The 27,334-nt window shown below is 55.2% G+C and overlaps 3 protein-coding genes across 13 annotated transcripts in view; 2 read left to right on the forward strand and 1 right to left on the reverse strand.

The window, feature by feature from the left end:
* Nucleotides 1–21,705, forward strand: part of MINK1 (misshapen like kinase 1) — a 61,067-nt gene extending 39,362 nt beyond the window's left edge. The window contains exons 2-34 of one of the 11 annotated variants that reach the window (XM_090292706.1): nt 2,792–2,857; nt 4,533–4,589; nt 4,662–4,787; nt 6,762–6,872; nt 7,259–7,349; nt 7,808–7,938; nt 8,248–8,302; nt 8,443–8,521; nt 8,793–8,968; nt 9,459–9,528; nt 9,900–10,116; nt 12,595–12,711; nt 13,181–13,267; nt 13,470–13,682; nt 14,101–14,274; nt 14,588–14,848; nt 15,628–15,713; nt 15,870–15,980; nt 16,121–16,233; nt 16,650–16,738; nt 16,956–16,979; nt 17,083–17,246; nt 17,684–17,789; nt 17,873–18,010; nt 18,231–18,339; nt 18,717–18,884; nt 18,991–19,134; nt 19,356–19,490; nt 19,674–19,774; nt 19,859–20,008; nt 20,089–20,248; nt 20,358–20,497; nt 20,848–21,705. In XM_090292706.1, the coding sequence (XP_090148832.1) occupies nt 2,792–2,857; nt 4,533–4,589; nt 4,662–4,787; nt 6,762–6,872; nt 7,259–7,349; nt 7,808–7,938; nt 8,248–8,302; nt 8,443–8,521; nt 8,793–8,968; nt 9,459–9,528; nt 9,900–10,116; nt 12,595–12,711; nt 13,181–13,267; nt 13,470–13,682; nt 14,101–14,274; nt 14,588–14,848; nt 15,628–15,713; nt 15,870–15,980; nt 16,121–16,233; nt 16,650–16,738; nt 16,956–16,979; nt 17,083–17,246; nt 17,684–17,789; nt 17,873–18,010; nt 18,231–18,339; nt 18,717–18,884; nt 18,991–19,134; nt 19,356–19,490; nt 19,674–19,774; nt 19,859–20,008; nt 20,089–20,248; nt 20,358–20,497; nt 20,848–20,931 (4,053 nt within the window). In that variant the 3' untranslated portion in view covers nt 20,932–21,705. The remainder of the gene's footprint in view (nt 1–2,791; nt 2,858–4,532; nt 4,590–4,661; nt 4,788–6,761; nt 6,873–7,258; nt 7,350–7,807; nt 7,939–8,247; nt 8,303–8,442; nt 8,522–8,792; nt 8,969–9,458; nt 9,529–9,899; nt 10,117–12,594; nt 12,712–13,180; nt 13,268–13,469; nt 13,683–14,100; nt 14,275–14,587; nt 14,849–15,627; nt 15,714–15,869; nt 15,981–16,120; nt 16,234–16,649; nt 16,739–16,955; nt 16,980–17,082; nt 17,247–17,683; nt 17,790–17,872; nt 18,011–18,230; nt 18,340–18,716; nt 18,885–18,990; nt 19,135–19,355; nt 19,491–19,673; nt 19,775–19,858; nt 20,009–20,088; nt 20,249–20,357; nt 20,498–20,847) is intronic. The other 10 variants (XM_090292707.1, XM_090292710.1, XM_090292709.1 and 7 more) reach the window with 10 other exon arrangements.
* A 497-nt stretch (nt 21,706–22,202) lies between these two features.
* On the reverse strand, nt 22,203–27,144 carry CHRNE (cholinergic receptor nicotinic epsilon subunit). The gene is made up of 13 exons (XM_090257497.1): nt 27,141–27,144; nt 26,671–26,764; nt 26,288–26,357; nt 26,106–26,150; nt 25,878–25,987; nt 25,583–25,738; nt 25,205–25,305; nt 24,623–24,823; nt 24,426–24,540; nt 23,057–23,171; nt 22,800–22,986; nt 22,600–22,706; nt 22,203–22,491 (listed from the first exon to the last, which is right to left on the reverse strand). Exons 1-13 carry the CDS (start codon nt 27,142–27,144, stop codon nt 22,342–22,344), a joined length of 1,455 nt encoding a protein of 484 aa, XP_090113623.1. The 3' UTR covers nt 22,203–22,341.
* CUNH17orf107 (chromosome unknown C17orf107 homolog) lies at nt 23,065–26,596 on the forward strand. Its single transcript, XM_090292720.1, is given in 4 exon segments — nt 23,065–23,418; nt 23,533–23,715; nt 23,808–23,955; nt 23,958–26,596. Coding segments are annotated over 4 exon segments (783 nt in total). The 5' UTR covers nt 23,065–23,352; the 3' UTR covers nt 24,344–26,596.
* Nucleotides 27,145–27,334: the final 190 nt, after the last annotated feature.

Consider the following 27,334-nt stretch of genomic DNA (forward strand, 5'->3'; position numbering starts at 1 on the left):
GCTTCCATTTGCTCATGGCACATAATAATAAACTGCTGTGCATGCACGGGGAACACTGGGAAAGTCAGATGGTCCTTGAGGTACCGTCCATGTTTCTCTGTCACTGAGCTCCTTGTTGTGCCAAGTCGAGGAGTCATCATTCAGTTAGTGCTCAATACATATTTAATGACTGAATGAAAGAAGAGAAAGTTGCCTTATAGATTTTCCCTGATTAGGGCCTAGCCCAGCTCAGGATAGGTAGATGTAGACACTCAGAAAATATTTATTGGTAGGCTGATGACCGACAACTTTAACTATCAGTTTCAGGTGTTTGGACTGTTAAGCTGTGGGGAGCCAGCTGGCTCTAGGCAAAGGAGTAAAATTGGGGAAGCACCATGTTAGGGTTCAACCTGGCAGCGGCAGCAGAAGGCAGAGTGGTGAGGCAGGAGCTCCAGGAGGGAAAAGAGAGGGTCGGTCCAGGCTGCAGCTTCAGGAATCAAGAGGAAGAGCAAACAGACACTTTGAAGGGAGGAAGGGTGGGTGACTGTGATGTGGAGAAGGAAGGAGTCGGGGTGTATTGGACGGTACTGGGGGACTTTGGCATGGAAAAGGGTGTTGCTCTTGAGAAGGGGAAGGAACAGCCCCTGTGGAGTGTGTCTGGGGGGGCGCGTTAGGTACATAACTGCTCTGTCCCCTTCATGGTCTCAGCCTGATTCTCAGAGTAACCCTTCCCAGCTGGTGTGGGTGTCCTTGCTTGTGGGTCAGACACCTGGCTTGAAACCGGTAAGTCAATATCTGAACCCAGTGTGGCTGGCCTCAGAGATTGTTCTTTCGTTTCTCAGTGCCTCCCAGACATACAGAGAGGAGACAGATTTGGAGCTAAGATTATAAAATTAAATCTCTTTGTGCTGATTTGAGGTGATGATGGTATATATATCATTGTGACTGTAAGAGGCCCATCGTTTTAGATTAGGAGTGTCTAGAAAATCATGACCGTAGTCCTTTTCCCTTGTCTCCGTTCATCTAGAAAGAACTCAATTAGATGCAAAAAAAGGACTTGCCAGCAGTCAGAGTTAAGAGGCCTCAAAATGATGAGCCCTTCTTAGGGGAGATTTTCAGGGAACTGGGTTCCCTTTCTCTAAGTCTAGATTTGCAGATAGTTAGGATACCTTCTTCCTGGTCCCTTGCATCTCTCAGGTTCAGACAAACCTCTCATTAGCCCCACACTGCAGTGACAGTATCTCCCTTTCCTCTGGGGCCTGCTGTTTTCTTAGACCTGTTCAAAGCCTTTTTCTTTTTTTCTTTCCTTTTTTTAAGTAATTTCAGCTGGAGCCAAATAATTGAACACAGAGCCACAAAATTCTTGGTCTGGTCAGTCCATACCCCTTCAGACCATGTAGCCTGAATCCTCTTCTACTGCTTTCAAGTCTTCCCTGTAGCAGGTTTGGGATGTTCCTTCAGGCTACTCTGTGCTGGGCTCTGTGCTAGCTTGGTGCCCGACACTGGTGCGCAAGGAGGACCTAGTCCCTCCCTTTTGGGAACTTACAGATGAGTAAGTACACAGTCGCCTGACGGGAAGCACAGCTCTAATCCCCCAGTACCCCTCTGAGAAAACGGACGGACAGTATGCGGTGAGGGTGTTCTAAAAAGGCCTGGGCTGGTCTCCAGCACACCCTGTGTTCTGTGTTCTTGCTTACGCGGATGCAGGGTGAAGGATTCTTTTAATTTGTTTGGGTTTGTTTTGTTTTTATTTTAGAAATCCTATATTGGTTTTCAAAATCAGGGAGAAAGGAGTTTTAGATTATATATTTTTAGGATTATAGGCACAGAGGCCCAAGCACTGCCTAGAGAGTTTGTTTCCTAAGTGACAGCCTCACTTTGTGTCCCCCCTCTTGAGTCCTGCAGGTGGTGGGAGGGTCTGCCCAGTCTGCGGGAGCATAGGAGCCAGGCTGGCTCTCAGCTGGCAGCCCCACTTTCAGTCTCTCTCTCTCAAAAAAGAAGCCCTGCCAGGAGGGTGGGGGCGGCCTCCTCGCAGCTGTGCTGCTCAGCCGGCCGCCTGCTTTTGGCCCAGCAGGCGGTGAGCCTCTTTAGACGCTTTGTCTGAGCTCTTCGGGGCTCGCTCCTCCTGGCACTGCTTGGCTCAGGAACGCAGGAACTGAAAGTTCTCCCTTCTCATCTGCCTCTCCCAGTGGCCCTCTCACTGTCACCTGCCCTCCCTCCCCACCTAGAGGTTCTTTCTACCCCCACAAAGGCCACAAACACTGACTCTGAAGGCCTCAGTCTCAGCAGGACTGGAAAGGGGGGAGATGACAAAAGGATGATGGCTCCCAAATTCGGACTCCCTGCCAACTTCCCTTGTCCTGCTTTTAAAAATTAATAATTGTAAGTAACTTTTTATTGCACACACGCTCTGTGCCAGGCACCATCTTAAGTACTTTATGAGCATTGCTTCATTTAAAGTTGACACCAACCCCAGAGGTGGCCACTCAGGTACCCCGTTTTGCAGCTAGCTTTAGGCTCTCAGAATTGGTCATTGAGTTTGAAATCAGGAGCATGGCTTTGAAAAGCCAGCCGAGCTCTGGCTTCCGTTTTCTCTCATCTCCTTCAGACTTCTCCCATAGAACACTATCTCTGGACCCATCCAGGAAAAGGGAAGCGGGCCCTCAGGGTTCCCCCCTGCAGGCCCCTCACGGTATACTAGTCTTCACTCTCCTCTCTTGATGGGATACCTTCTCCGCCTTCCCCCCAGGCTACATAATCGTTTTCTGAAGTCCTGACGCCGCGTTCTCTCTCTCTCTCCCCTCTCCTCCAGGACCCTGCTGGAATCTTTGAGCTGGTGGAGGTGGTTGGCAATGGAACCTACGGACAGGTGTACAAGGTGAGACTCAGCGGTGCGGGAGCATGACTGTCTTCTGTGAGGTCCTCTCGGGGGTAGAAGTGTACCCCAGGTCAGGAAATTTGAGGGGCTATGGGAGATTATAGAGGCTGGGGGCCCCAGGAAAGGGGAGAGGGAGGACACAGCAGAAGTACTGAGGGGAGGAAGCAGCAAGAAATGGGGTGTTTTTGCTGGCCTCTGCCTGATTTTAGAACTAGTCCTGGTGGGTCAGGAGTCGAATGGGGTGTGGCAAAGAGACAGGGAAGGCAGAGGGAATGGTATGGGGACGTATGTATCAGAACTCACCTGGGAGTTTAGAGTAGAGCTCAGGCCAAAGGTGCATGTTGGGCTTCTCCCAAGACAACAGAGAATTCCAGAACTTAGAGTGGGTGGGCTCTAATGAGCGACCTTCTGCAGATGGGAAGTGGCTTTCCTGAGCTCCCCCAGCTGGCCTGCAGCAGGCCTTCTGCTTTGGAGGCTGCCTTTCCCCCACCGAAGTGGTATTCCCTCTGCCACTGGTTGTAGCTTTAGCCCGGCAGCTCAGCCCTCACGTTGGCCTGATCACTGGTCACACTTAAATGGCGGGAGGCGGCCACAGCGGAGAGATGTTCAAAGTGGCTGCTGCCCCAGAGCTGGAGGTCCCCAGAACACACTGGCTTCTTCGTCTCCAGACACGATGCGGGGTCTTTTCACAAATCTCCTCTGCATCTCCCAGGGCCTGTTTCCTGGGTCACTGGGGCCACCTGCCTTTCTCTTACCCTTCTTCCATGTAAGCTTTGGGAAACAGGCAACTCCTCCCCCTGTTTCCCATCTCTTGCCTAGTCGTTGCCATGGAAATCATAGCTCTATGTTCTACTGCTTTTCTGGGCTTGGGGTCTTGAATGACTGCTGAGGATAAAAATAATCCATGGCCTGGCAGTACCCGTGTTCATCTTCGTGAGGGGTTGCTTTCCCTCACCCTACTCTTCCCCAGGAAGCCTGGGCTTCCCTATCCAAGCCCCAGATGGCTCCTGCTAGGAATTTCAGGGGTGGTGGTAGTGGTGGCAGGGATGGTAGGGCCCTGCTACAGGAGAAGTTTCTTCCCATTAGCACTGGTGATGGGGCCATTGACACACGTCAGTCATCAGTCCACCTTTCTGTGTTTCCCCGAGTTCCCTAAAACCTCAGCTCTGTCTTATTTTTTTACTGTCAACAAAATAAGCCTGGAGGAGTTGGTGGGGCGTCCTGGGAATAGCCTCGGATCCAGAGAGGCAGGTTGAGAAAGCAGCTTGTTTTGCATAGAAGACTAGAGAGAGGCACAGACCCTCCCCCACCAGCTCCCTGCAGCTCCACCTGAAGATAGAGAGGGTATCTTTCACTCCCTGCTCTAACTTTCAGACTGTAGGAAGTCCAAGCCTGAGAGGCTGGAACAGAACATAAGTGTCTCTCACTCATCTCTCCTGAGTATTTTAGGGGAGCAGACCCTTCATCTTTATCAAACACAGAGCTTGGAAATTCATTCTTGGTAGTTTTTCTGTAGCCCACAGTTACTCCTATGACCAGTCCATAAACTGAGGTATCTAGTCACCATGAAGGACACTTCCTAAGACAAAAAACAGCCAAAAGTTGTGGCTTCTTCCAGAATCAAGCCCTCCCTGAATGTGGACCCAGATCCCTCAATGCCTGTCTCTGTCTGCAGGGTCGGCACGTCAAGACTGGGCAGCTGGCTGCCATCAAGGTCATGGATGTCACGGAGGTAGGGAGTGGCATGGGGCAGAGGGAGGGTTTGAGCATTGAGAAGGGGGCTCACCTCCTCCCATGCACCTAGGACGAGGAAGAAGAGATCAAACAGGAGATCAACATGTTGAAAAAATATTCTCACCACCGCAACATTGCCACCTACTATGGGGCCTTCATCAAGAAGAGTCCCCCTGGAAACGACGATCAGCTCTGGGTGAGAAGTGTCCTCTGGCCTGTCCCCTGCCCCACCCCCTTGCCCTTTCTTGTCTCTAGCCTGCTTGTTTGGAACTCAGTGTCAGTGCCCAGAGTGTCCTCACCAGCCCTCTCTTCAGTCCCACAGCCTCTCCTATGTATGGATTGAGGGGGCCTCCTGACCCACACAGAGCCCCCGACACTGCAGCCTCTTGTTCTCTGGACGTTTTGGTGGCCAGGGTTCCAGGATTTGCTCCACCTTTGCTCTAACCAGTACCTTACCCTGTGTCCAGCAGGCACTTCACAAGTAGCAAGCAATATAATACTAGCAAAGGCTGGAAGAGACCACAGGGAGGTTAGTTCCTGAGTTCTCCTGCATTGGCCCAGCTCCTAGGAAAGCAACAGACCAAAGTATCTGTGGTAGGCTGCAGACAGGGCTTGGACCTCTCCCGGTGATGTAGAAGCCCTTCTGGTGATTGTTCTCACCAGAGCTTACTGTGGCTCTTCTGGCCTCCCTCAAATCCCCACCTGGCCCAGAACATTCCTAAGTCATTCACCCTCCCTAGCTGGGCTCTGGTGCCTGCTGATTCCTTGGCCTTGCCCTCTCTGGTACTCAGCCAGTCCCAAGGACAGAGCAGCAAGGAACATGGCCGTGGCTGGGCAGGGGTGGGGGGACCCCAGGGGGTTGGAGCTCATGCCAGGTCTCCCCTTGCAGCAGTTGCCAAATGAGTACTTATTGAGCATCTTCTGTGTACCCTGCACAGATAATCATGAATCATGGTCCCTGCTTTCTGTGCACTTAGTCTTTATGAAGGTACACAGACACGCACATGCATGCACACACACAAACACGTTTCATACACACAAAGGAAGGTGAGGGATGTGTCAGGCTTACCTGCCAACTGTGTAGCGAGAGATGCTTGAGGGCTAGTGACAAGGTGCCCCCTTCTGGACCTGTTGGACATTGTCCTCCAAGCTATACAATGCTCAGATGTGGGGCATATGCAAATTTTCTTGCATATGCAAATGTCCATGTGTCTTCCACCTTTTTCTGTGTTGGGTGTGGCTTTTAAAAAAGGTACAGTGAAAACATTGGGACAGACATTCTGGTCACCAGGGGTCTTCCCTTTGGCACCTGCTTCTGGGTCTCAGCGGCTCTTCCCTAGAGGTGCCGCGGGGAGCTCTCCTCATCTCCCTGCCCTGGCCTTGCCTCTGTTGGTGGAGTTTCTCCCAAAGTGCCATGAGGGTCCCTCCTGCAGCTCCCTGGTAGACCCCATGCACCACTTAGTCCCTAGCAGAACAGGAGAAGTGCTGATTGTAGCCCCTTTCTTGCCTCAGGATGAGAGGTTGGCAGACTTTTTCTGTGAAGGGCCAGATAGCAAATATCTGGAGCTTTTGTGGGTCATACTGTCTGCACACTACGCAGCACAGCCATTGTACCATGAAGCAGCCATAGACAATATGTTACATAAACGGATGAGCATCACTGTAGCCCCTGAAGCCTTTACTTAGGACACTGCAATTTGCATGTCATATGGGTCTTTAAAAATTTTTTTTAGCCATTTAAACATGTAAAAACTATGCTTAGCTCATTGGTCATAGTTTGCCAACTCTGCTCCAGAGCAGTAGTTCTTAACTGTTTAGGGGTTTTGGGTCCCTGAGAGGATCTGATGAGAACATTGGACCCTTCTCCAAGGAAAACGCATATATCCACCTTATTATGTCTAGAATTTCAGGGGTTCCTTGGGTTCCTGCGCTGGACACAGACCGTTCCCAGACCCACGTGCCGTCCCTGTCTTTTCAAGCTATTTTCCCTTCCCATTTTTCACCTAACCTCAGGAAGTTCTCTGGCCTTTGTCAGGAGATCACATGGCCCCTCCCCTCCAGCTTATACCAGTTTTGGCCGCAAGGCCTCTAGTTCTCCTCCAGAGAGCGGCAGGGGAACAGGGCCTTGCCTAACTGCTGCTTTTCCTTCCGGTGCTCCCTGGGACCGTAGCTGGTAATGGAGTTCTGTGGTGCTGGTTCCGTAACAGACCTGGTAAAGAACACAAAAGGGAACGCCCTGAAGGAGGACTGCATTGCCTACATCTGCAGGGAGATTCTAAGGGTGAGCTGCTACCTGCACTGAGGAGGGAAGTGGAAGAGTGCCCCCCTTAAGGAGCAGGTGGCCTGATCTGGTTGGGGGCTGGAGACAGAGTCCTAAGCTTGGGGACTCTCAAACTGTTAGAGGAGACAAGTACCTCTGTTTCCAAGCTCTGCTACTTCTCCACTTGCAAACCATAGCCGCTGGGAATTCCCAGGAGCCAGCACATGGAGGGCGCTCTCCAGAAAAGCTCAGCCTATACTTGGGCACTGGTGGGGAGGGGCTACTCCTTTAGCTCAGCTCCATCCAGACTGATGACTCCCCCTTCCCTGGTCTCAGTCAGTCCAAGTCCTCGCTCTTTCCCATCCCCTCCAGCACCAAGGCTAATTTCCCTCACTCTCCTGTCCCAGGGTCTGGCCCATCTCCACGCGCACAAGGTGATTCACCGAGACATCAAGGGGCAGAACGTGCTGCTGACAGAGAATGCCGAGGTCAAGCTAGGTAAGGTCAGACCTGGTGCACTGATTCCTTCTATGCAGATGGGCCCTCTCAACTCTAGGACAGAAAGAGGCCCCTTTAACTCTGGCAGCTTAAGTCCTACAACCTGTAGGCTGAGAGGCTTGCTTTCCCGTCTCCTCCCCTGGGATGCCCTACCTCCTGCAGAAAATCACTCAATAAGTTTTCCCTTCTACCCATTATGTCCCAGGTGCTGTGCAGGTCCCTCTGCAGAACTGGGATATTTTGGTCTGGGGTGTCATCCCTTGGTCCTTTCACCTTGGTTTTTTCCCAAGATGCAGGAAGACTAGGTCAGGCTCTTCTGGATGTTGATGGGATGGAAGGGGTTCCAGGGAGTGTCTGGATAGCAAAGACCTTAGCTGCCTTGGGACCCCCACACACTGGGTCCAAGATGAGGGAAGCAGAGGTGACACTGTTACGACCCTCCCTCCCTGTCTTCTCAGTGGATTTTGGGGTGAGTGCTCAGTTGGACCGCACTGTGGGCAGGAGAAACACTTTCATTGGGACCCCCTACTGGATGGCCCCGGAGGTCATCGCCTGTGATGAGAACCCTGATGCCACCTATGATTACAGGGTATGGAGCCTGGAGGCAGCCCAGGGCAGGAAGTGAGATGGGGGTGATGGGCAGACTGAAAATATTGGGGGCTTAAGCAGTTTGGAGAGCAAAATGAAGGTCTGATGATGTGTCAGCTGTGAGGGGTTAGGGGATATTTTGTGGCATGGGAGGTATGGGACACTTCGGGTAAGTTGGAGGACATGCAGGGTTAGGGGAGAGGGGCCCCAGGGAGGGATTTGGGCCAGGAAGTGCTTCTGAAGAGACCAGGGATAGTAGGTGAAGACAGTGGTCAGAAACATTCACCTGTCCCTTCTCTCTCCTCTGTAGAGCGACATTTGGTCTCTAGGAATCACAGCCATCGAGATGGCAGAGGGAGCCCCCCGTAAGTGTGGAGTCTGGGAGAAAAGGGAGGGCCCAGAAAGTGGCTGTAGGGAAGAGGTGGTCCATGGGAGGTCATGATGAAGGGCTCCTTTAGGCTCTCAGCATGGCCAAGGGACTGATGGTGTCTCCTCTGTTTCCCAGCTCTTTGTGACATGCATCCCATGCGAGCCCTCTTCCTCATCCCTCGGAATCCACCACCCAGGCTCAAGTCCAAGAAATGGTAGGTCTGGAGATTTGTTGTCTAGGAAGGTCTCTGGACAAAGCCATCCCCACCATGGCCCCCTGTGTTCAGGCTAGGGTCTGTGCTGTAGGAGAGGCGCTGGGAGGGGCTGGCACTGTAGGACTGCGGCCAGAGCATTAGGGGCGCTGCTGTTGGGATATAGAGGAGACAGGAGGGAAGTCAAGGGGGCTTTTTGATGAATGATCTCCCCTTTTCCTCCTGTGACACCCCCTTCCGAGGGGGCCCTTCTAGTGTGAGTCATTGTTTCCAGGTCTAAGAAGTTCATCGACTTCATTGACACGTGTCTCATCAAGACTTACCTGAGCCGCCCACCGACGGAGCAGCTGCTGAAGTTCCCCTTCATCCGTGACCAGCCCACGGAGCGGCAGGTCCGCATCCAGCTCAAGGACCACATCGACCGGTCTCGGAAAAAGCGAGGCGAGAAAGGTCAGTGAGGGAGGAGGGAGGTGGCGGGTCTCAGGACACACTTCAGCCTCTGCTCTTCTTTACCAGCCCTGGCTCCTCCTGGCTCCCATTTGGCCTCCCCTCCAAGACCCCAGCTTTCCCTATCCAAAGAGATCTCCTTTCTCAGACTTCCTACCCCAGAGGGCCTTTCCTCTTAGCATCAATCAAAGTCAGCCTTCCAAACGAGTGTGGCCCTTTTACGTCCTTACATAAGCTTCCTGTTGAGCACATTCATTTGTAACTGCACGCACACATTCAGCCACATCCCACCCATCATGGGGTCTGATCTCCATGTCTGTCCAGGCCCAAACCTGGACCCACCATCATTCCATTGCTCCAGAGAGGTGGGCAGGGACTCAGGTGCATGGCCATCCAGACAGACCTTATTGGTTATCCCCACCTAAGGTTTCCCTAGCCCAGGGTGGGGTCTGGGGCACTGAGTGAAGAAACAGCAGTGATCTCCTCCCTGCAGAGGAGACAGAATATGAGTACAGCGGCAGCGAAGAGGAAGATGACAGCCATGGAGAGGAAGGAGAGCCAAGGTGCGCTATTGGCAGGGGGAGTTTGGGGGCTATCACTTCCCATTTGAGGGGACATCAGTGGTTCTTGCCTTGGGGACTGTCAGTCTGGGTTTGGTAGGTTAGAGACCCATAAGGAGTCTGAGTGCTGAGAAGAAATGGAATGAATGAGCAAGAGTTGGGGAGAAGGTGATTTAGGGCTGCAGGCCGGGGTGTTATGGGAGGACAGGGTCTAAGACTGGGCAGGGGAGAGAGCAGTTTTCCCAGTCACCTGGGAGTGACTGGAGGCAGACTATCTGGTCCAGGTAAAGCACCCACTCAGGTGGCTCCCCAAGCCTGAGAGTGGGAGATGACTGGGTTCTGAGCCCAGCCTTCGTTGTGCCATCCTGACCCAGCTCCATCATGAATGTGCCTGGCGAGTCCACTCTACGCCGGGAATTTCTCCGGCTCCAGCAAGAGAATAAGAGTAACTCGGAGGCTTTAAAGCAGCAGCAGCAGTTACAGCAGCAGCAGCAGCAGCAGCGAGACCCCGAGGCGCACATCAAACACCTCCTGCACCAGCGGCAGCGCCGCATCGAGGAGCAGAAGGAAGAGCGGCGGCGCGTTGAGGAGGTGGGGCTTCCCAGGAGGGCCTGGGCCCGGCCTGGTCAGCTACCTGTCCTAGCCCCATCCCTGGTTCCATTAGGGCAGCAGGGAGGAGAGGGAGCAAGCCAGGGCTTCCTAACCCCATTCATTCAGATTTGTATAGACACGGTCTGCCCTCTCGCAGAGGGCCGGCCCCAGGTGCACTGCCTGCTGCCCCTGGGGGGTGGCTGTGCTGTCAGCATTCCTTGAGAACAGAACCATTTCTGAAAAATCATACTGGTTCCCCACAGACAGGACTAACTCTGTTCTGGTTTCTACAGACCTTCCCTCAGGTTTGTCTAGCCTCACTTACCTTACATTTCAGGGATCTAGGGATCTGAGTACAGACACTTAGCCCCCTGGGCATCTGACTGTCATGCAGTTGTCTGGTCTGAACATTAAAAAGAGTCCTTTGAAGACCCTTCTTTCAGCCCTGGCCAAGTGGCTCAGTTCGTTGGAGTGTGGTCCTGTACACAAAAAGATTGTGGATTCGATTCCTGGTCAGGGCATATACCTACGTTGTAGGTTCAGTCCCTGATTGGGACACATGTGGGAGGTAACAATTGATATTTCTCTCTCATACTTATGTTTCTCTATCTCTCCCTTCCTCTCTATCTAAAATCAATAAATGTTAAAAAAAAAAAAAAAGACCCTTTTACTTTTAATTTTTTTTACTTAGATTTGCTGGAAAGTATAGTCTTGTCAGCTGGACTAATTGGAGGTGGGTGGGAGAAATTCATTTTAATAGAGAATCTTACTTTTAAATAGCTGCAGTTTTCTTTTTAAGATCACCAGTTTAAAAGATATTTGTATCTCTATGCATATATATTTAAATGTACTTATTTATTTTCTAGGGGAGCATGGTGAGAAAGGCAAGGTATAGGTTGATTTTAAAAATGCCTTAAATGGCCCTGGCTGGTGTGGCTCAGTGGGTTGCATGTCGTCCCACAAACCAATTCCTGGTCAGGGCACACGCCTGGGTTTCAGGCCAGGTCCCCCCGGTTGGTGGCGTGCGAGAGGCAGCCAATTGACGTTTCTTGCACTTCGATGTTTCTCTCCCTCTCTTTCCCCCCCCTTTCCCCTATCTTTAAAAATAAATCTTAAAAAAAAAAAAAAGTGTCCTCAGGTGAGGATCAAAACAATTTTTTAAATACTTTAAAAATAAAAAAGCCTTAAGAGCCCTCGCTGGGTGACTCAGTTGGTTGAAGCGTCGTCCCATACACCAAAATGGCTGGGGTTTGATTCCTGACCAGCCTGCATACAGCAGGCAAACTGATTGTTGTTTTTCCCTCTCTGTCTCTTCTTTCCTTTCTAAAATCAATAAACATATCCTCGAGTGAGGATTAAAATATATGTGTTGTGAGTGTGTATATATAAATGCATTAAGTGGTGAAATTTTTGTTGAAACAATTACATGATTTCCAAGTTCACAGAGAGCTGGGCTTAACAAAAAAGTATAGAAGCCCCTACTCTGTCTATGTACTGCTCCCCAATCTTGAACAAAAAGTAATTTGCAGGAAAGCCTGCTACAGGAGAACGCAGTGCAGATTTCCTTGAGAAAATATTGTTTCCAGGTAGTTGAGTGACAGAAAATCGTTTCTACCAGGGTGTTTCTTGAAGCAGGCCTGCCAGACCCTCATTGTAGAGATACGCACAGTGAAGTTCCCCCAACTGCCCCTTAGAGCTTCTTCTTTTTTCTTTTCTTTGTTTTCTTTTCCTTTCCCTTTGTTTCTCTTTCTGAACACAAAAGATCCTTCTAAAGAACCGCCTTCTATTTTTGCTTCGGCTTAGATTCGCTGGAAATTACTGTCTTGTCAGTGGTACTGATTGGAGGTGGGTGGGAGAAATTCATTTTAATAGAGATCCTTTTCCTTTTTAAAAATAATTTTTTAGGGGCGTGTTGAGGGTGGGCAGACTCTTTGGTCAGAAAGATTTTGAAAGTAAAGTGCAACCTGAGCTACTGAAGTTTGCCAAGGAGCTGAGGGAGTCCCTCGCCTCTTGGTTGTTCTGGCATGGGCACCTGCTCCCCTCTTGTGGCCAAAGGCTATCATTACAGCCCACTCTTTGGATTTACAGGTAGTGGCCGAGAGGCTAGTATTGTAGGTTTGTTGTTGGCTCAGTTTTTTAGTGGGGGAGTGGATAGGAGAAGGTATTATCTAATTCGGCACATTCCAAGGGCAGCAGCCAGCTGCTTAGTCTCTGGTCCCAAGCCCATTGCTACCTTGCACAAGTAATTTTTCCCAAGCCAAGTTCCTGTGGGCACCTGTGTAGGAACAGGGTAGGTTTTAGAAACAAGTGGAAACCATTCTCTCCCACCATCATCCGTAGTGAGAAAGAGATCTGCCCTAATTGTCCCGCAAAGGTTTCCTTCCCAGGAGGTGTCCAAGAGTGGGCCGGGGTCCCTCCTTCCAGGGCTGTCTGCGTGTGTGGAGCAGCCCTTAAGACCACACCTCTCTTCACCCACAGCAACAGCGGCGGGAGCGGGAGCAGCGGAAGCTGCAGGAGAAGGAGCAGCAACGGCGGCTGGAGGACATGCAGGCCCTGAGGCGGGAGGAGGAGAGGCGGCAAGCAGAGCGGGAGCAGGTACAGCGCCCCCAGCACACACTGCACACACCCCTTCCCTCCCCTGGCTGCCCTGCCCTCCCCTGCTGCCTGCGTCCCTGCTCCCCATACCCTTTCCCCCCTCTTTCCCTACCCCTAGATTCCTCCTTTCTTTTCTAGCTTCACTCTTTCTCTCTGTTTTCTCCCACCCTTCAACCCCCAACCCTGGCTCCCTGCCCTCCTCCTGTCTCTGTGCCTTCATTCCCCATCTCTTTGCTCATCCCCAACTCCTCTCCCCTGCACCTTCCCTCATGGGTCCTCCACCCTGACTTCCTCCTCATTCCTTGCCCTCTCTGGGGTTCATCCCATCCCCATCCTCTCTATTGCTCTTCCCTGCTCTCCTCCTCATCCTCACCCCACTGATCCCTTCCTCCTCCTCCAACTCCTTTGCCGCCGCCGCCTTTTCCTCTTTCCCTGCCCTTTGCCCCTCCACCCCGCCCCCGCCCCCCAGGAATATATTCGTCACAGGCTAGAGGAGGAGCAGCGACAGCTCGAGATCCTTCAGCAACAGCTGCTCCAGGAACAGGCCCTACTGCTGGTAACGGGGTCCCCCAGCTTCCTTTGGGAAGATGCGTATTCAGAGCTTCTCTGCGGAATGGGATGGAAACACTTCAGGGGAAGGGACTCACCCAGGCATCAAGGGAAGACATCTCTCTAGGCAGGAGAAAAGAAAGGGCATGCCGACTCTAACTTCCAGGGCTACACCTGGCTGAGCCCTCTCTTCCTACCCTTGGGCCCAGGAATACAAACGGAAGCAGCTGGAGGAGCAGCGGCAGTCAGAGCGTCTGCAGAGGCAGCTGCAGCAGGAGCATGCCTACCTCAAGTCTCTGCAGCAGCAGCAGCAGCAGCAGCTTCAGAAGCAGCAGCAGCAAGTCCTTCCTGGGGACAGGAAGCCCCTGTACCATTATGGTCGGGGCATTAACCCTGCTGACAAACCAGCCTGGGCCCGAGAGGTACTCCTGCCTCCTATGCTACCCAAGACACTATCCTCCCTGTCCCACTGCTGAGGCCTTACTGCAGTGGTTCTCAACCTTCCTAATGCCGCGACCCTTTAATGCAGTTTCTCATGTTGTGGTGATCCCTAGCCATAACTAAAGCATAGTGATTAATCACAAAAACAATATGTAATTATATACGTGTTTTCTGATAGTCTTAGGCGACCCTGTGAAAGGGTCATTCGACCCCCAAAGAGGTCGTGACCCACAGGTTGAGAACCACTGCCTTACTGTAAGAAGCAGTCATTCTACACTGGGGGACACTGAGAAGAAGAAAGGAGTGCTCCACACGGGCGTGAGGGGTGGAGTGGGTGGGGACCTAAATTTTAAGAACAGAAGCAAAAGCTGGCCTGCTGAGCATCCTTTTGTATCACAGGTGGAAGAGAGAACAAGGATGAACAAGCAGCAGAACTCTCCCTTAGCCAAGACCAAGCCAGGCAGCACAGGGCCTGAGCCCCCCATCCCCCAGGCCTCCCCTGGGCCCCCAGGACCACTTTCCCAAACTCCTCCTATGCAGAGGCCGGTGGAGCCCCAGGAGGGACCACACAAGGTGAGTCTCTTCCCATCTCAGTGTTAACACACAGAGGTAAGGAGCCTCATTCAGCGCAGTTACATGCACACACAAGCCCACCTTTAGCTGGGGATCAGAGATCTCACGATGTATGGGCAGAGACATCATCTGCTTGCCGCCGTATGTCTGTTCCTACATCCTAGCTATTCTCAGGCTCCAGGAGCCCCTTTCATTCAGTGGGTAATTGGAAGCTGGAGGCTTTACTTGCCCCATTTTCTCAGCCCAGGCCCCAGCTCACAGGTGGGGATATGCCCAGAGTGGGCAGCCCACCCTCCCTGGTCTCTCCCTGCAGAGCCTGGTGGCACACCGGGTCCCACTGAAGCCATATGCAGCACCTGTACCCCGATCCCAGTCCCTGCAGGACCAGCCTACCCGAAACCTGGCTGCCTTCCCAGCTTCTCATGACCCTGACCCTGCTGCCCCCACACCCACTGCCACGCCCAGTGTCCGAGGAGCTGTCGTCCGCCAGAATTCAGACCCCACTTCGGAAGGGCCTGGCCCCAGCCCAAACCCCCCAGCCTGGGTCCGACAGGATAATGAGGCCCCTCCCAAGGTAAGGCCAGCCCCATGGGGCCAAGAAAGAGCAGAGAAATACAGCTGACCCTTGAACAGCATGGAGGGTTGGGGCGCTGACCCCTTGCACAGTGAAAAACCTAAGTATAGATTTTTTTTAAGTATAACTTTCAACTGCCCCAAAACTTAGTTACTAATAGCATGTTGTTGACCAGAAGTCTTACCAATAACAGTTAATTAACACATATTTTGTATGTTATACATTTTATAGTATCCTTACAATAAAGTGAGCTAGAGGAAAGGAAATGTTATTAAGAAAATTATAAGAAAATGAAAATACATATACAGCACTGTTCATGTTTCTTGAAACATCCATGTATAAGTGGACCTGCGCAGTTCAAACCCATGTTGTTCAGGGGTTGGCTGCAGTAGAAGAAATGGGGGGCGAGCCGGGGGTGCAACACAGCGGAGATGGGTGGGGCTGGAAGGGAAGAGAAGGGCAAGGCACCCACCATAACCCCTGTCCTGAAACGTTACCCATCTGGGGCATGTGAATGTGTCATGGTCCCAGTGGTGAGTGTGGAATGGAAGACTGCCCGGGGTGTTTGGAAGGCATAGGGCCAGACTTTCTGGGTTGGAATCCCAGCTCTGCCATTTCCTAGCTGCATGATCCTGGACAAATTCATTAACTTCCCTGAGCTCAGCTTATTTCATGAAAGCCAGGAAGGCACCTTTCAGAGCCTCAGTGAGGATGATGTTCGTGGTTCCCAGCACAGTGCTAGCACCAGGCACACTGACTCTGATTTCTTCTCTCCTCAGGTGCCTCAGAGAACCTCATCTATTGCCACTGCCCTTAACACCAGTGGGGCCGGAGGGTCTCGGCCAGCCCAGGCTGTTCGAGCCAGGTAACACCTAGGTGAAGTCGGGTGGCAGGCTAGGGAGCGGGGAGAGGGCTGAGGGAAGTTTACCAGGTTACCCGCTTAGGGGGTGGGCAAGCCCCAACCCAGTCACCTCAGCCCCTCCCTGCCCCCGCCCCCGGCACCCCTGTGCTCCCTTCACAGACCTCGCAGCAACTCCGCCTGGCAAATCTATCTGCAAAGGAGGGCAGAGCGGGGGAGCCCCAAGCCTCCAGGGCCCCCTGCTCAGCCTCCTGGCCCGCCCAACGCCTGTAGGTAATGGAGTTGTCCCCACTCACTCCCACCCTCACTTCTGCCACCTGTGTCCCCTGGTGACGGCTCCCTCTGCAGTGCGGCTCAGCCCCCTGGGAAGGGGAGCACCTTGCCTCCCTGACCCTGCCTCTGCACCCCCACAGTAATCCCGACCTCAGAAGAAGTGACCCTGGCTGGGAGCGCTCGGACAGTGTCCTCCCAGCCTCCCACGGGCACCTCCCCCAGGCCGGCTCTCTGGAGCGGAACCGTGTGGGAGGTACGTGGGCAGGGCTGGCGGTGTCCTCTGGGGCCTGGCACAGTCTCCCTCAGGGTAGGCTCTGCGTTGGCAACTGGGGCCTGAGATATCCTCAGAGGTAGCGTAGGGACTGGACTGGGCTGGGCGTAGAGCTCTGGGGCTCAGGCCTGAGAGGTCAGCCCAGGCTGTGGGGGTCTTTTCACCCCAGAGATTTTACTTATTTTTAGAGAGGGAGGAAGAGAAGGAGAGAAACATTGGCAACCTGGCTCACAACCCAGGCATTTGCCCTGGCCTGGTCATCAAACTGGCGACCTTCCGGTTTGCAGGATGATGCCTATCCCACTGAGTCACAGTGCTCAGGGCACAGGGTGGGGCTTTGAAGTCATCTTCTGTCCCGGTGTCAGTGACCCCCCCTTCTCCCACCACGCTCTATCCAGCCTCTTCCAAACTAGACAGCTCCCCAGTGCTGTCCCCTGGGAACAAAGGCAAGCCTGACGACCACCGCTCACGGCCAGGCCGGCCCGCAGTAAGTCAGCAGGCGGCAGCTGTGGCCCTGCCTTCTCTGGTCCAGGACGCTGGGGCTGGCTGTGGGGCCTCTCAAGCCTGGGTGCTGGGGGTGGGGCCTTTAGTGTGAGGGGGGCTGCTGCGGGAATGATTGCAGGTGTACTTCTCCGTTACTAACCTTTCTTAACCTCTCTCCTGCCTCTTCCTGGCTGCCCTTCCTCCCCTGTGGCCCCTCTCAGAGCTATAAGCGAGCCATTGGTGAGGTTAGTGAGAAGGAGCTCCTCCTGTGACCCTGCCCCTTCTCCTCAGGCATCCTTTGTGCCCCTGCCCTCTCCCCTCCTGTCCTCATATGCTGCTCTCCTGCAGGACTTCGTGTTGCTGAAAGAACGGACCTTGGATGAGGCCCCTCGGCCTCCCAAGAAGGCCATGGACTACTCCTCGTCCAGCGAGGAGGTGGAAAGCAGTGAGGATGATGAGGAGGAAAGCAATGGCGAACCATCAGAGGGCAGCAGGGACACCCCTGGGGCCCGGTATGGGGGCTCCCTTAGGGGGGGTGCTCCCACATTGGAGACACTCTGAGAGGAGGGTTGCAGGTTGGGAGGAGGGGGCCTCTGGAGCAAGGCTGAGGGAAAGTGGTTCCCTTTTCTGAGTGGGGAACCCTTGCTGTCTGTGCTATTCAGTTCCTTCTCGCTTTCTCTAGAGAAGCGGGTATTGAGCTCGGGTTCCCATCTCTCTCCGACAGCCCTGTCAGTAGGGGAGTGGTCTCTTCAGGTGCCTCTCTGCCACCTGCCTTCCCCAAGTGCCGGGCACAGGACACCCAGCAGTGGGGCAAAGGCTGCGCTGTAAGGGCTGAGTGCATTGTGTATTGAACAGACTGAAACTGGAAGCACTAGGCCTCCTGCTCTCGTCTGCTCCTGTGGCACTTGGGTGGCAGGCAGGGTCTGAAGGGCCTTCCTCTTTCCCACAGCAGTGATGGGGACACCGATAGCATCAGCACCATGGTGGTCCATGACGTAGAGGAGATAGCTGGGACCCAGACCCCCTATGGGGGTGGCACCATGGTGGTCCAGCGTGTGAGTAGGCACCCCATTCTTCCCAGCACCTGCTGTGACCCTCCTTGGCCCCAGCACTGGCCTCCTTCCCTCTGTTTCTTTAGACTCCTGAAGAGGAGCGAAGCCTGCTGCATGCGGACAGCAATGGTTACACAAACCTGCCAGATGTGGTCCAGCCCAGCCACTCACCCACTGAGAGCAGCAAAGGTCAAAGCCCCCCCTTGAAGGATGGAGGCAGCGATGTAAGTGGGTTCAGGCAGGTCCATGGGGCGAGGGGAGGGCACTGGCAGTGGGCAGGAGATCGGGCGTGCTCAGGGGTAATGGCGCTGGGTGGGCAGAGCACCTGGGAGCTAGTTGGCCAGGGTTCCCCGGGGAGGACCTGGGGCCTAGGAACAATAGCAGGGGTGGGCCACAGGCTGGGGTCTCACATGTTTGCCTGACTGCTGACCCTACCCCCCACAGTACCAGTCTCGTGGGCTGGTAAAGGCCCCTGGCAAGAGCTCCTTCACAATGTTTGTGGACCTAGGCATCTACCAACCTGGAGGCAGTGGGGACACCATACCCATCACAGGTGAGGAGGGAAGGACAGGCCTTCCAGGAGGCCTGGAGAGGGGCAAAGGTGAAGCTCTGGTCATGTGGCTTTACAAAGCTTTCACAGCCTCCCCTTTGACCTGAGCACCTGCCCTGGTACAGAGGCAACAAGGGCCTCTGAGGCCATTTTAACCCAGGAGGGAGAATGCTCAGAGCTGCATAGGGACCTACGTGACAGAATGAGGACTTGGCTAGGCCTTCTGGCTGTTTCTGCTCTGCCATGCACCTCCTCCATTCTCTGGTCTTTCCCTTTCCTTCTGCATTTTCGGAGGGGCCAAGACCAAGTGGAAGGGTAGGGTAAGAAGAGGCGGGGTAAGGCAGCAGTAGCCCACCTCCCTTCCCCTCTCTCCACCGCAGCCCTGGTGGGTGGAGAGGCCAGTCGGCTTGATCAGCTACAGTATGATGTGCGGAAAGGCTCTGTGGTCAACGTGAACCCCACCAACACACGGGCCCACAGTGAAACCCCTGAGATCCGGAAGTACAAGAAGCGATTCAATTCTGAGATCCTCTGTGCCGCCCTTTGGGGTAAGCCAGGGCTGGGAAGGGAAAGAGGGATCTGGTGTGCCCCTGTGCTCTTGGTCAATTTAGGGCCTGGCTCTGCCTCTGATCTGCCCAAGGGCTTCTATTGCAGGTGTCAACCTGCTGGTGGGCACGGAGAACGGGCTGATGTTGCTGGACCGAAGTGGGCAGGGCAAGGTGTATGGACTCATTGGGCGGCGGCGCTTCCAGCAAATGGATGTACTGGAAGGACTCAACTTGCTCATCACCATCTCAGGTGTGTGTGTAGAGTACAGGGCCTGGAGGAGGGGGCTCTGCTCTGTGGCTCTCTTGTCACCATCATCAGCCTGGGCAGAGGGCAACCTTGGTCCAGGAGTCAGAAGGTGGGACCACTTTCTCACCCCTTGTGGTATGCAGAAAAGGATAGCGGGGAGGTAGAATCTAGACCTTCAGTAAGTAAGGGGTGTGTGTGTGTGTGTATGTGTCCTCGCCCCTCAGGGAAAAGGAACAAACTGCGGGTCTATTACCTGTCCTGGCTGCGGAACAAGATTCTGCACAATGACCCAGAAGTGGAGAAGAAGCAGGGCTGGACCACCGTGGGGGACATGGAGGGCTGCGGGCACTACCGTGTTGGTGAGGATGTCACAACAGAGTGGCCAGGGCACACCTGTTCATGAGAAGAGAGAAATGGGGGCTTGGGGTCAATGGTCCTGAAGCCAGAGACTTGGGGCCTGGCATTGGGGGTGTAGTAACAGACCTGGGGGTGGGGCAGCCCAAGGAGAGGGTCCCAGCATCCCTCTTTTTTCCTGTCCCCAGTGAAATACGAACGTATTAAGTTCCTGGTCATCGCCCTGAAGAACTCCGTAGAGGTGTATGCCTGGGCCCCCAAACCCTACCACAAATTCATGGCCTTCAAGGTAATCCCAGCCACAGCCCCCCCAACACTATTCCAAGGTCTGACTCCTCCACCTGTGTCCCCTGATCCCTTCTCTCCTCCACAGTCCTTTGCTGACCTGCCTCACCGCCCTCTGCTGGTAGACCTGACGGTAGAGGAGGGACAGCGGCTCAAGGTCATCTATGGCTCCAGCGCCGGCTTCCACGCTGTGGATGTCGACTCGGGGAACAGCTATGACATCTACATCCCCGTTCATGTAAGCTTGGTGGACTGGGCAGGGGGACCTCCGGTCTGGGTTCCAGACTCAGGGAGTGCAGCCCACTTTCTCCTCCCCAGATCCAGAGCCAGATCACGCCCCACGCCATCATCTTCCTCCCCAACACCGACGGCATGGAGATGCTGCTGTGCTACGAGGACGAGGGCGTGTATGTCAACACGTATGGGCGGATCATTAAGGATGTGGTGCTGCAGTGGGGAGAGATGCCCACCTCTGTGGGTGAGTGGTGCTGGTCCCCCAGCTGCAGGTCTCATGTCCCTCTGAGCTGGCCTGGGAGTGGGCCTGGGCTGCAGCCCACTCACTGCCCCTCAACTCCCTTCTCCTGCAGCCTACATCTGCTCGAACCAGATAATGGGCTGGGGCGAGAAAGCCATTGAGATCCGCTCTGTGGAGACAGGCCACCTGGACGGGGTCTTCATGCACAAACGAGCTCAGAGGCTCAAGTTCCTGTGTGAGCGGAATGACAAGGTGGGAGCCACTTGCCCCTGGAAAGGGCCAGGGCCCCTGCATTGGGTCAGCTGCCACCACCCTAGGTCCCTACCAGGGGGTGACAGTTGAGGAGTCTTTCTAATAGGGGCCTTGGGAAACACAGCACTCAGTTATATCCTGGCCTTCCCTCACCTTCAGTTTCTGAGAACTCTCTTAATTCTTTCACCCCAGAGGTCTGGCAGCTGCCCTCATTCCCAAGCACTTCTGCCCTTCAGGGCACTGGGGGGTAACTCTGAGGAACTAAGCTCTGCAGTTTCTCTCTCCTCCCCATTAATTGAGCCCCTCTTGCACCCCCCATTCCTTGGTGACTTTTTCTCCTTCCCCACCAGGTATTCTTTGCCTCAGTCCGCTCTGGGGGCAGCAGCCAAGTTTACTTTATGACACTGAATCGCAACTGCATCATGAACTGGTGACAGACCCTGGGCTGGGGCTCTCCCACATGGACCCAGCTCTCCCCCCACAGCCAGACTTCCCAGGCCGTCCTGCTTCCCCCTCCTTGGGCTTTTGCTTTTACTGGTTTGATTCACTGGAGCCTGCTGGGAACGTGACCTCTGACCCCTGATGCTTTTGTGATCACGTGACCACCTTTTTCCCCAACATGTTCTCTCCCCAAAACTGTGCCTGTCCCATCTTCTGGGGAGAGGCACAGCTTCCCCTGAACAGGAATTGAGTGGGCCCAGCCCCATCCCCCCTTTTCTCCACTGAAGAGGAGAGTGTTTGGGGCTTGGACCCCATACCCCACTGCTGCTGACTGGGCAGGGCCCTGGGCCCCTTTATTTGCACGTCAGGGGAGCCGGCTCCCCCCTTGAATGTACCAGACCCTGGGGGGGTGTCGCTGGGCCCTAGGCTTTAGGGGGGGGGTCACCAGCCACTCCAGGGGCAGGGACCATTTCCTCATTTTCTGAAAGCACTTTAATGATTCCCCTCCCCTCAAATCCCAGGGAATGGAAGGGGGACCCCCGCCAGCCAAAACATCTCCCCCTTTACAACCCTCGTCTCTTCTAGCCTCTGCCCTTCCCTGGTGGAGGGAGGGAGCAGGAGCTCTCACCCTCCACACCCACTTGCTTGCAACTGTATATAATGTGAGCAGCAAGTAGCCCTGTTCCCTCCCTGCCCCTTCTTCTCCTCAATGTAGTGGCCTTGGACATCCCGTTTGTTAATAAAGACAATTCAACCAGCTCCCACCATTTCGGGCCCTGTTTTATTCTGTTTTCTCCCACAGTCCAGGTACTAGCAAGGCAAGCAAGCAGAGTTGGGATGAAGGGGACAGGGTGGGGGGGAATCTACAATGAGTCTTGAGGGGAGGTGGGTAAACAGTGCTGGGCCAAGAAAACGTGGAAGAAATGACTGAGGGAGGGCCGGGCCTCCTCAGCCTTAAACCTGTGGGCCTGTGGGAGATCTGTCCACTCAAGCAGGACCAGGCCAGAGATACCTGGCTTCCTGGCTCCAGACTCCCTAGGTGCCAGTCCTGCAAAGGGGCCTCTCCTGTGTGGCTGTCAAGTAGATAGGTTAGAGGGTCCCATGGGGCTGGGGCCTGAGAAAGTCTGGGAGATGAGCAAGGCTGAATCCAGGATGGTCTTTCATTTCCGGAGGACTGGCATCCAAGAGCCTGCTTGAAAAACCGTCTGCCCTCTTTCTGATCCCTGCAGCTTGAGCAGACATACTCACTTGTGCACACACAACATGTGTTTACAAAGTACTAATTTATTTTCAGCAGTGGTCAACGATCATAATATAGCAGTGGCAGCAACCTGTTTTTCAAAATCTATTTCCTCGTGGAAATGGATAGGCAAGTTGACATCCGCACGGCCACCGGCCCAGGTCTATATACACGGCGGGTAGGGCAGTGCGGGCACTTGGTTGAAGTAGCCCCCGAGAAAGATGACGCTGGAGCCCACACTGAAGAGCACCAGAGCCGCCCAGAAGCAGACGTTGTCAAGGGCCTTCCCCATGCGCATCCAGTCAGACACCTCCTGGGGAGGGGCAGGCACCCGCTGAGTGGGTTAAGGCTGCGGGAACCTGCAGCACCAGAGCTAGTGGGGGCCTCGGCCTCACCCGCCCCGCCTCTGGCTCCAGCGCACCTCGCCGGCGGCCTCCTGGTCTCTCGTGCTCTCGGCCAGGAAGTTCACTGCATCCACACAGCAGCGGATCTCGGGGGCGGCGGCGCCCAGGCTCTGGCAGAGGGCAGCTGCGGCAAGGGTGGGAGTAGCCCCGGGGTCGGTTATTAGGAGCCTCCCCCGCTGAAAGCGCCCTCCCTGGCCAGCCCCGGGCCTCTGCTCACCGGTCCAGGCGCCGTGCCGGTACCTCTGCCCCTCAAACACGAGCTCGCTCCGCGGCTTTTTCAGTATCAGCTCCTCCGCGCGGAGCAATATGCCCACAGACGATGCCCGTCTCGGGGTCGAGGCGGCCCGGGGGGCCTCCGGGGGCGCGTCTGAGCCCAAGAGGCGCGGCAGCAGCTCCAACAAGACCTAGGGGCGGCCCGGGCGGTGATTAGCGTGAGGTCCCGCCCCTCGCCCCGCCCCGCCCGCCGGCGCTTACGTGACGCAGCCTCGGGGACACGGCGTGGGTAGTGGGCGTCCGCAAAGACAAGTTGAGCACGAAGACGCAATTCATGACGATGAGCGTGGCAACCACCATGACGAAAATGAGGTACCTGAGGATCCGGGAGTGCGTGACACCACAGCCTCCCCACGTCCCGGAGTCACAGTTGGAGCCGCCGGTGCTTCGACCTCACAAGCACACCCCTCCGCGGAGGCGGAGTAAGGCCTCCCAGCAGCTCCTCTGCGGGCCTGACGTCCCCGGTCCTCCTCCCTCCCCTGCCGCCCGTGACAGCTATGAAGTGGACCCCCAGCTCCCTGGAAACCCTGCTGTGGATCTACCACTTCCACAGTTCCACGGAGGTGAGGTGAGGCCGTGACCCGGCACCGCGAGACCCTCTGGGAGGGTCTACAGCAACCACCACCGTGGCCTCTGTCCCATGACCCGATGGCTCCATGACCCCACTCCTTCTCCAGGTGGCCCTCCAGCCCCCTCTTCTGTCCTCCCTGGAACTCGCTGTGGCCGCAGCTCAGGAGTATCTGGAGCAGAGGTTCACAGAGCTGAAGTCCCTGGAGCCTCCAGCCCCGAAGCCCACCCTGGGGCTGGTGCTAAGGGAAGCCGCGGCCAGCGTCCTCAACTTGGGCACCACCTTGTTGGAGGTGGGGCGCTGGGGGGCTGAGGAGGAGCAGGGAAGGGGGATAGGGACCTCTGCATCTACCACCCCCATCTAACTCCGGTACCCCTAATGAAGATCTCAGCCCTTTGGCTACAGCAGGAGGTGCGGCGACTAGACGGCGACGACAGCAGCCCGGGCCCAGCCCCAGATGCCAGGAATCCTGGTGGAGCGCTGGCCCGGGTAGCTCAGGCTGCAGGGCAGGGGGCTCGACAGGCGCGGGCTGCGACAGGCTCCTGCTCCAGGGGGCGTGGCTATGCCTGTGTGCCTGGGGTCTGCAGGGGCCCGCCTCATTTCTGCAGCAATGTAGAAACCAGCTGGGCCTCGGAACCCCCGAGGAACCGGTGAGCTCGGGATGGGGAGGTGAGTTAGGGGCCCGAGGTGGCGCGGCTGGGGAGGCATCGAGCCGCCGCCCCACCCCTCAACAGAGATTCTCTGGAGACCTCTCGGTGGCGTCCAGCAGCAGTGCGGAGGACCGGGCTCCAGAGAATCCATCATCGTCCCAGCCCCACCTGGCGTTCAAGTACAGCCCAGGCGGCGGGGACCAGACAGCCAAAGCTGTTCCCAGAGTCGTTTGGTTTTGGCTTCGCCCACCCCGACCACACCCTTCCTAGCTCCGCCCCATGCCAGTCTGGCTCCGCCCTTCGCGCTAGCCACGCCCCCGCATGGGTACTACCGGGGCCCCTGTGCCCTCACCTGCCCAGCAGTGGCACGCTCAGAGACGTCTCTGGGGTTTTCTGGGCAATTAGGAACAAGAAGACGGTCTGGGCGAGTAGGACGTTGATGGAAACGGTGCATTTCTGGCCACCGGCTGGAGGGAGCACCCAGTAAGAGCAGCTGCCGCTCTCCTCCCCCGGAACGATCCTGGCTTTAGGGTTAGGGCGACTCCTTACCCTGCGCCGGCAGGAAGTAGGCGAGCAGCACCAGGCCTGAGATGAGCACGCAGGGCACAATGATGTTAATGATGTAGAAGAGCGGCTTCCGGCGAATAATGAGTGTGTAGATGATGTCAGTGTCCCCTGGACCGTCAGCAGAACCACCGTCGTAGCGGCGGATCACCCCGGGGCAGAAGTCGATGGCCCACTCGCCGTTCTCTGCAGGACGGGTGGGGTGGCGCGGTCAACCTGCCCTCGGGGTTGGGGCGCCCTGCTCTGAGGCTCCGCACCGGAGGGCGGGAGCCCATAACTCCTGGCGGAGGCGAGTATGGCAGCTGTCTGGACCAGGTGGTCTGGACTGCTTGGGCCATGGGCCGTCAGCATGAGGGCAAATAGGGCAAGGACAGAAAGAGGTATACGCGGTGAGGTACCGACCGAAAAGTAGGACTAGTCCGGCAATGGAGAAAAATTTCAGGAAAGGGGCAAATTGAAACACGGTCGTCAAAATCAATCCCTCGTGTTGATGGTCTGGGGCAGCCCCATTTGCAAGTGCCTTCTCTGGACCCCATCTAGAAGCGCGTTTTTCGGAGAGGACCTCACCAGTAAAGGCCTCAGTGTCGATATCGATCTTGCTGATGGTCTCGCCGTCGTCGCCCACCACAAAGACGAACTCTACCTCTTCGGCGTTGTATGTCTGGGAGCTGCGGAGCCAGGGCGGGGATCCCCACCCCAGAAACTCGGACCCAGGTCCTAGCCTCAGGCCCTGCTCTGGAAGCCTGGGATCCGGCTGGGTAATAACGCCCCATCCCGTTACACAGATCACACTCGTTTCCACCCCTACTTCTGATTCCCTGGAGCAGTCCCAACCATCCTAGTCTGGCTCCGCGTCCAGCACAAAGCTCCGCCCCCAGTGTTCCCCTTATGGCCTGCCCCCTGCTCTCCTAAAGCCGTAGTCGCCCAGAGCCTCTAACTGCCCACCGGAAAACGAGCGAGCAGTTTTGCCAGTCGAAGGGGAAGTAGGTGACCTCCACGGCGCAGGTGCTGCGGTAGATGGCCGGAGGCAACCAGCTCACGTAGCCGCCCTCGTAGACCAGCACATTGGCATCGTGGGCCACCCCGAACTGGCCGTCAATACTGTGGGCTCCCAGAAACCCAGTGTTTGCGCAGGTTCACGGGCCCTCGCCCTTCAAGCAATCCCTCCGCCCCAACCAGGTCCAGCCCAGCCCCCTCAGGCCTCGGCTTCCTTCCAGCCTGGCTTCCGTTTGGTCCTCACTTGTTTTCCAGCACAATCTCTGGTAACCATACGAGTTTTGAAGGGACCCGCAGGATTCCTATACCCCCAAAGTCGTTCTTGCTGTAGTTGAGTCGGTAATCATGCCAGTCCTAAGGGGTGCGGACGGAAGGACGTGTGCTCTGCATCTCCCGCCTACTCCTCATGAGGAGTTTGGGAGAAAGGGGTCCCCTGGGCAAAGCCTCACAGTATCCCCCAGATTTGACTCACGATTCCAATCCAGACGCTGGTGGTGAGGGTCTCCTCTTTCTCATTCTGTGCACAGGAGAATAGGACGATTGAAGTGGATTCCAGGGCCAGCAGTGAGCTTTCGGACAGAGCTCAGCTGTTGGGGCCAGAAGTGAAATTTTAAGCTCAGAGGTGGTGCTTGGGGTGCAAATGGGGTCTCTTACCAGTGAAATGAGGTTGGTTAGAGTGACCTTGAGGTTGATGGTGACAGTGTCCTCAGGCTGCCTCACTGGCCTGCATTTTGGGTCATAGTTGTCGAAAAGATGGTGATAAAGGTGCAACTCCTCATTCTTCCCCTCGCCTCTGCCTGGGGATGGTGTCAGGCAGTGGAGTCATTAGAGATGAAGAGAACAGGGGGCCTCTCCCCTCTGTCCCCTCTGGGTCCATGCAGGGCTCTGCCTCTCAAACAGTATTTTTCCATGTGCGTCTTTGTAACCAATGATATTGTGTCTGGGGACCAGATGTTGCTCACAGTCTCCACCTCTGTTTCTGTCTGTCTTGCGTCTTTATGTTAGTGTCCAACCACCTCCCCGACCCTTTTTCATACCGAGAAGCTGCAAGAGGAACAGGGCGCTGAGCAGAGCCCCTGCCATCCCGCTGTCTGGTCCTCAGGGTTATTCTGAGCTTTGGCAGGCTTGGAGCTGGGCAGGCCAAGGCATGTGAGTGACACGGAGGAGGGTGTTAGTTCCGGGCTGGGTTAGGGGCCTGTCACCTAATCCTCTTACCACCCCTACTGCAGCCAGGAACATCTTGTCTGCTTCCAGAGACAGCTGCCTCATCCTGTGCTCCCTGCCGCACCCCATCTCAGCATCCTTTGCCTTGTCTTGGGCTAGCTCCCGCAACCACAAATCTGATCTCATGACTGGAGCAGGCTGGATTCATGTGAACACATCCTTTAAGAGCACCTGGAACCACAGCCTGGCATCAGGGGGTTGGGAGTCCCTGCTTTCAACATGCACTGATGTCCTTTAAATAAGCTTCCCTGCACAGGTGACATCCCTTGCCTCCCATACTCACCCATGTGGAACACACATTACCACCACCCCCAGCCCAGCCAAGGTCACACAGATTGTAATGAGACAGGTGGTCACAAGGGGTTAATCTGCAGTAACAGACTCCACCTGGCAAAGATAACCATGCTGAAATACAGGGCCCACCTCCTCCCACAACCCACCCTCATGTCTGCCCACCCCCAACCCCTCTGGTGGGCA

This window comes from Furipterus horrens, unplaced genomic scaffold (assembly GCF_987537825.1).
Source record: "Furipterus horrens unplaced genomic scaffold, mFurHor1.1.pri manual_scaffold_11, whole genome shotgun sequence".
In the NCBI taxonomy this organism is placed as follows: domain Eukaryota; kingdom Metazoa; phylum Chordata; class Mammalia; order Chiroptera; family Furipteridae; genus Furipterus; species Furipterus horrens.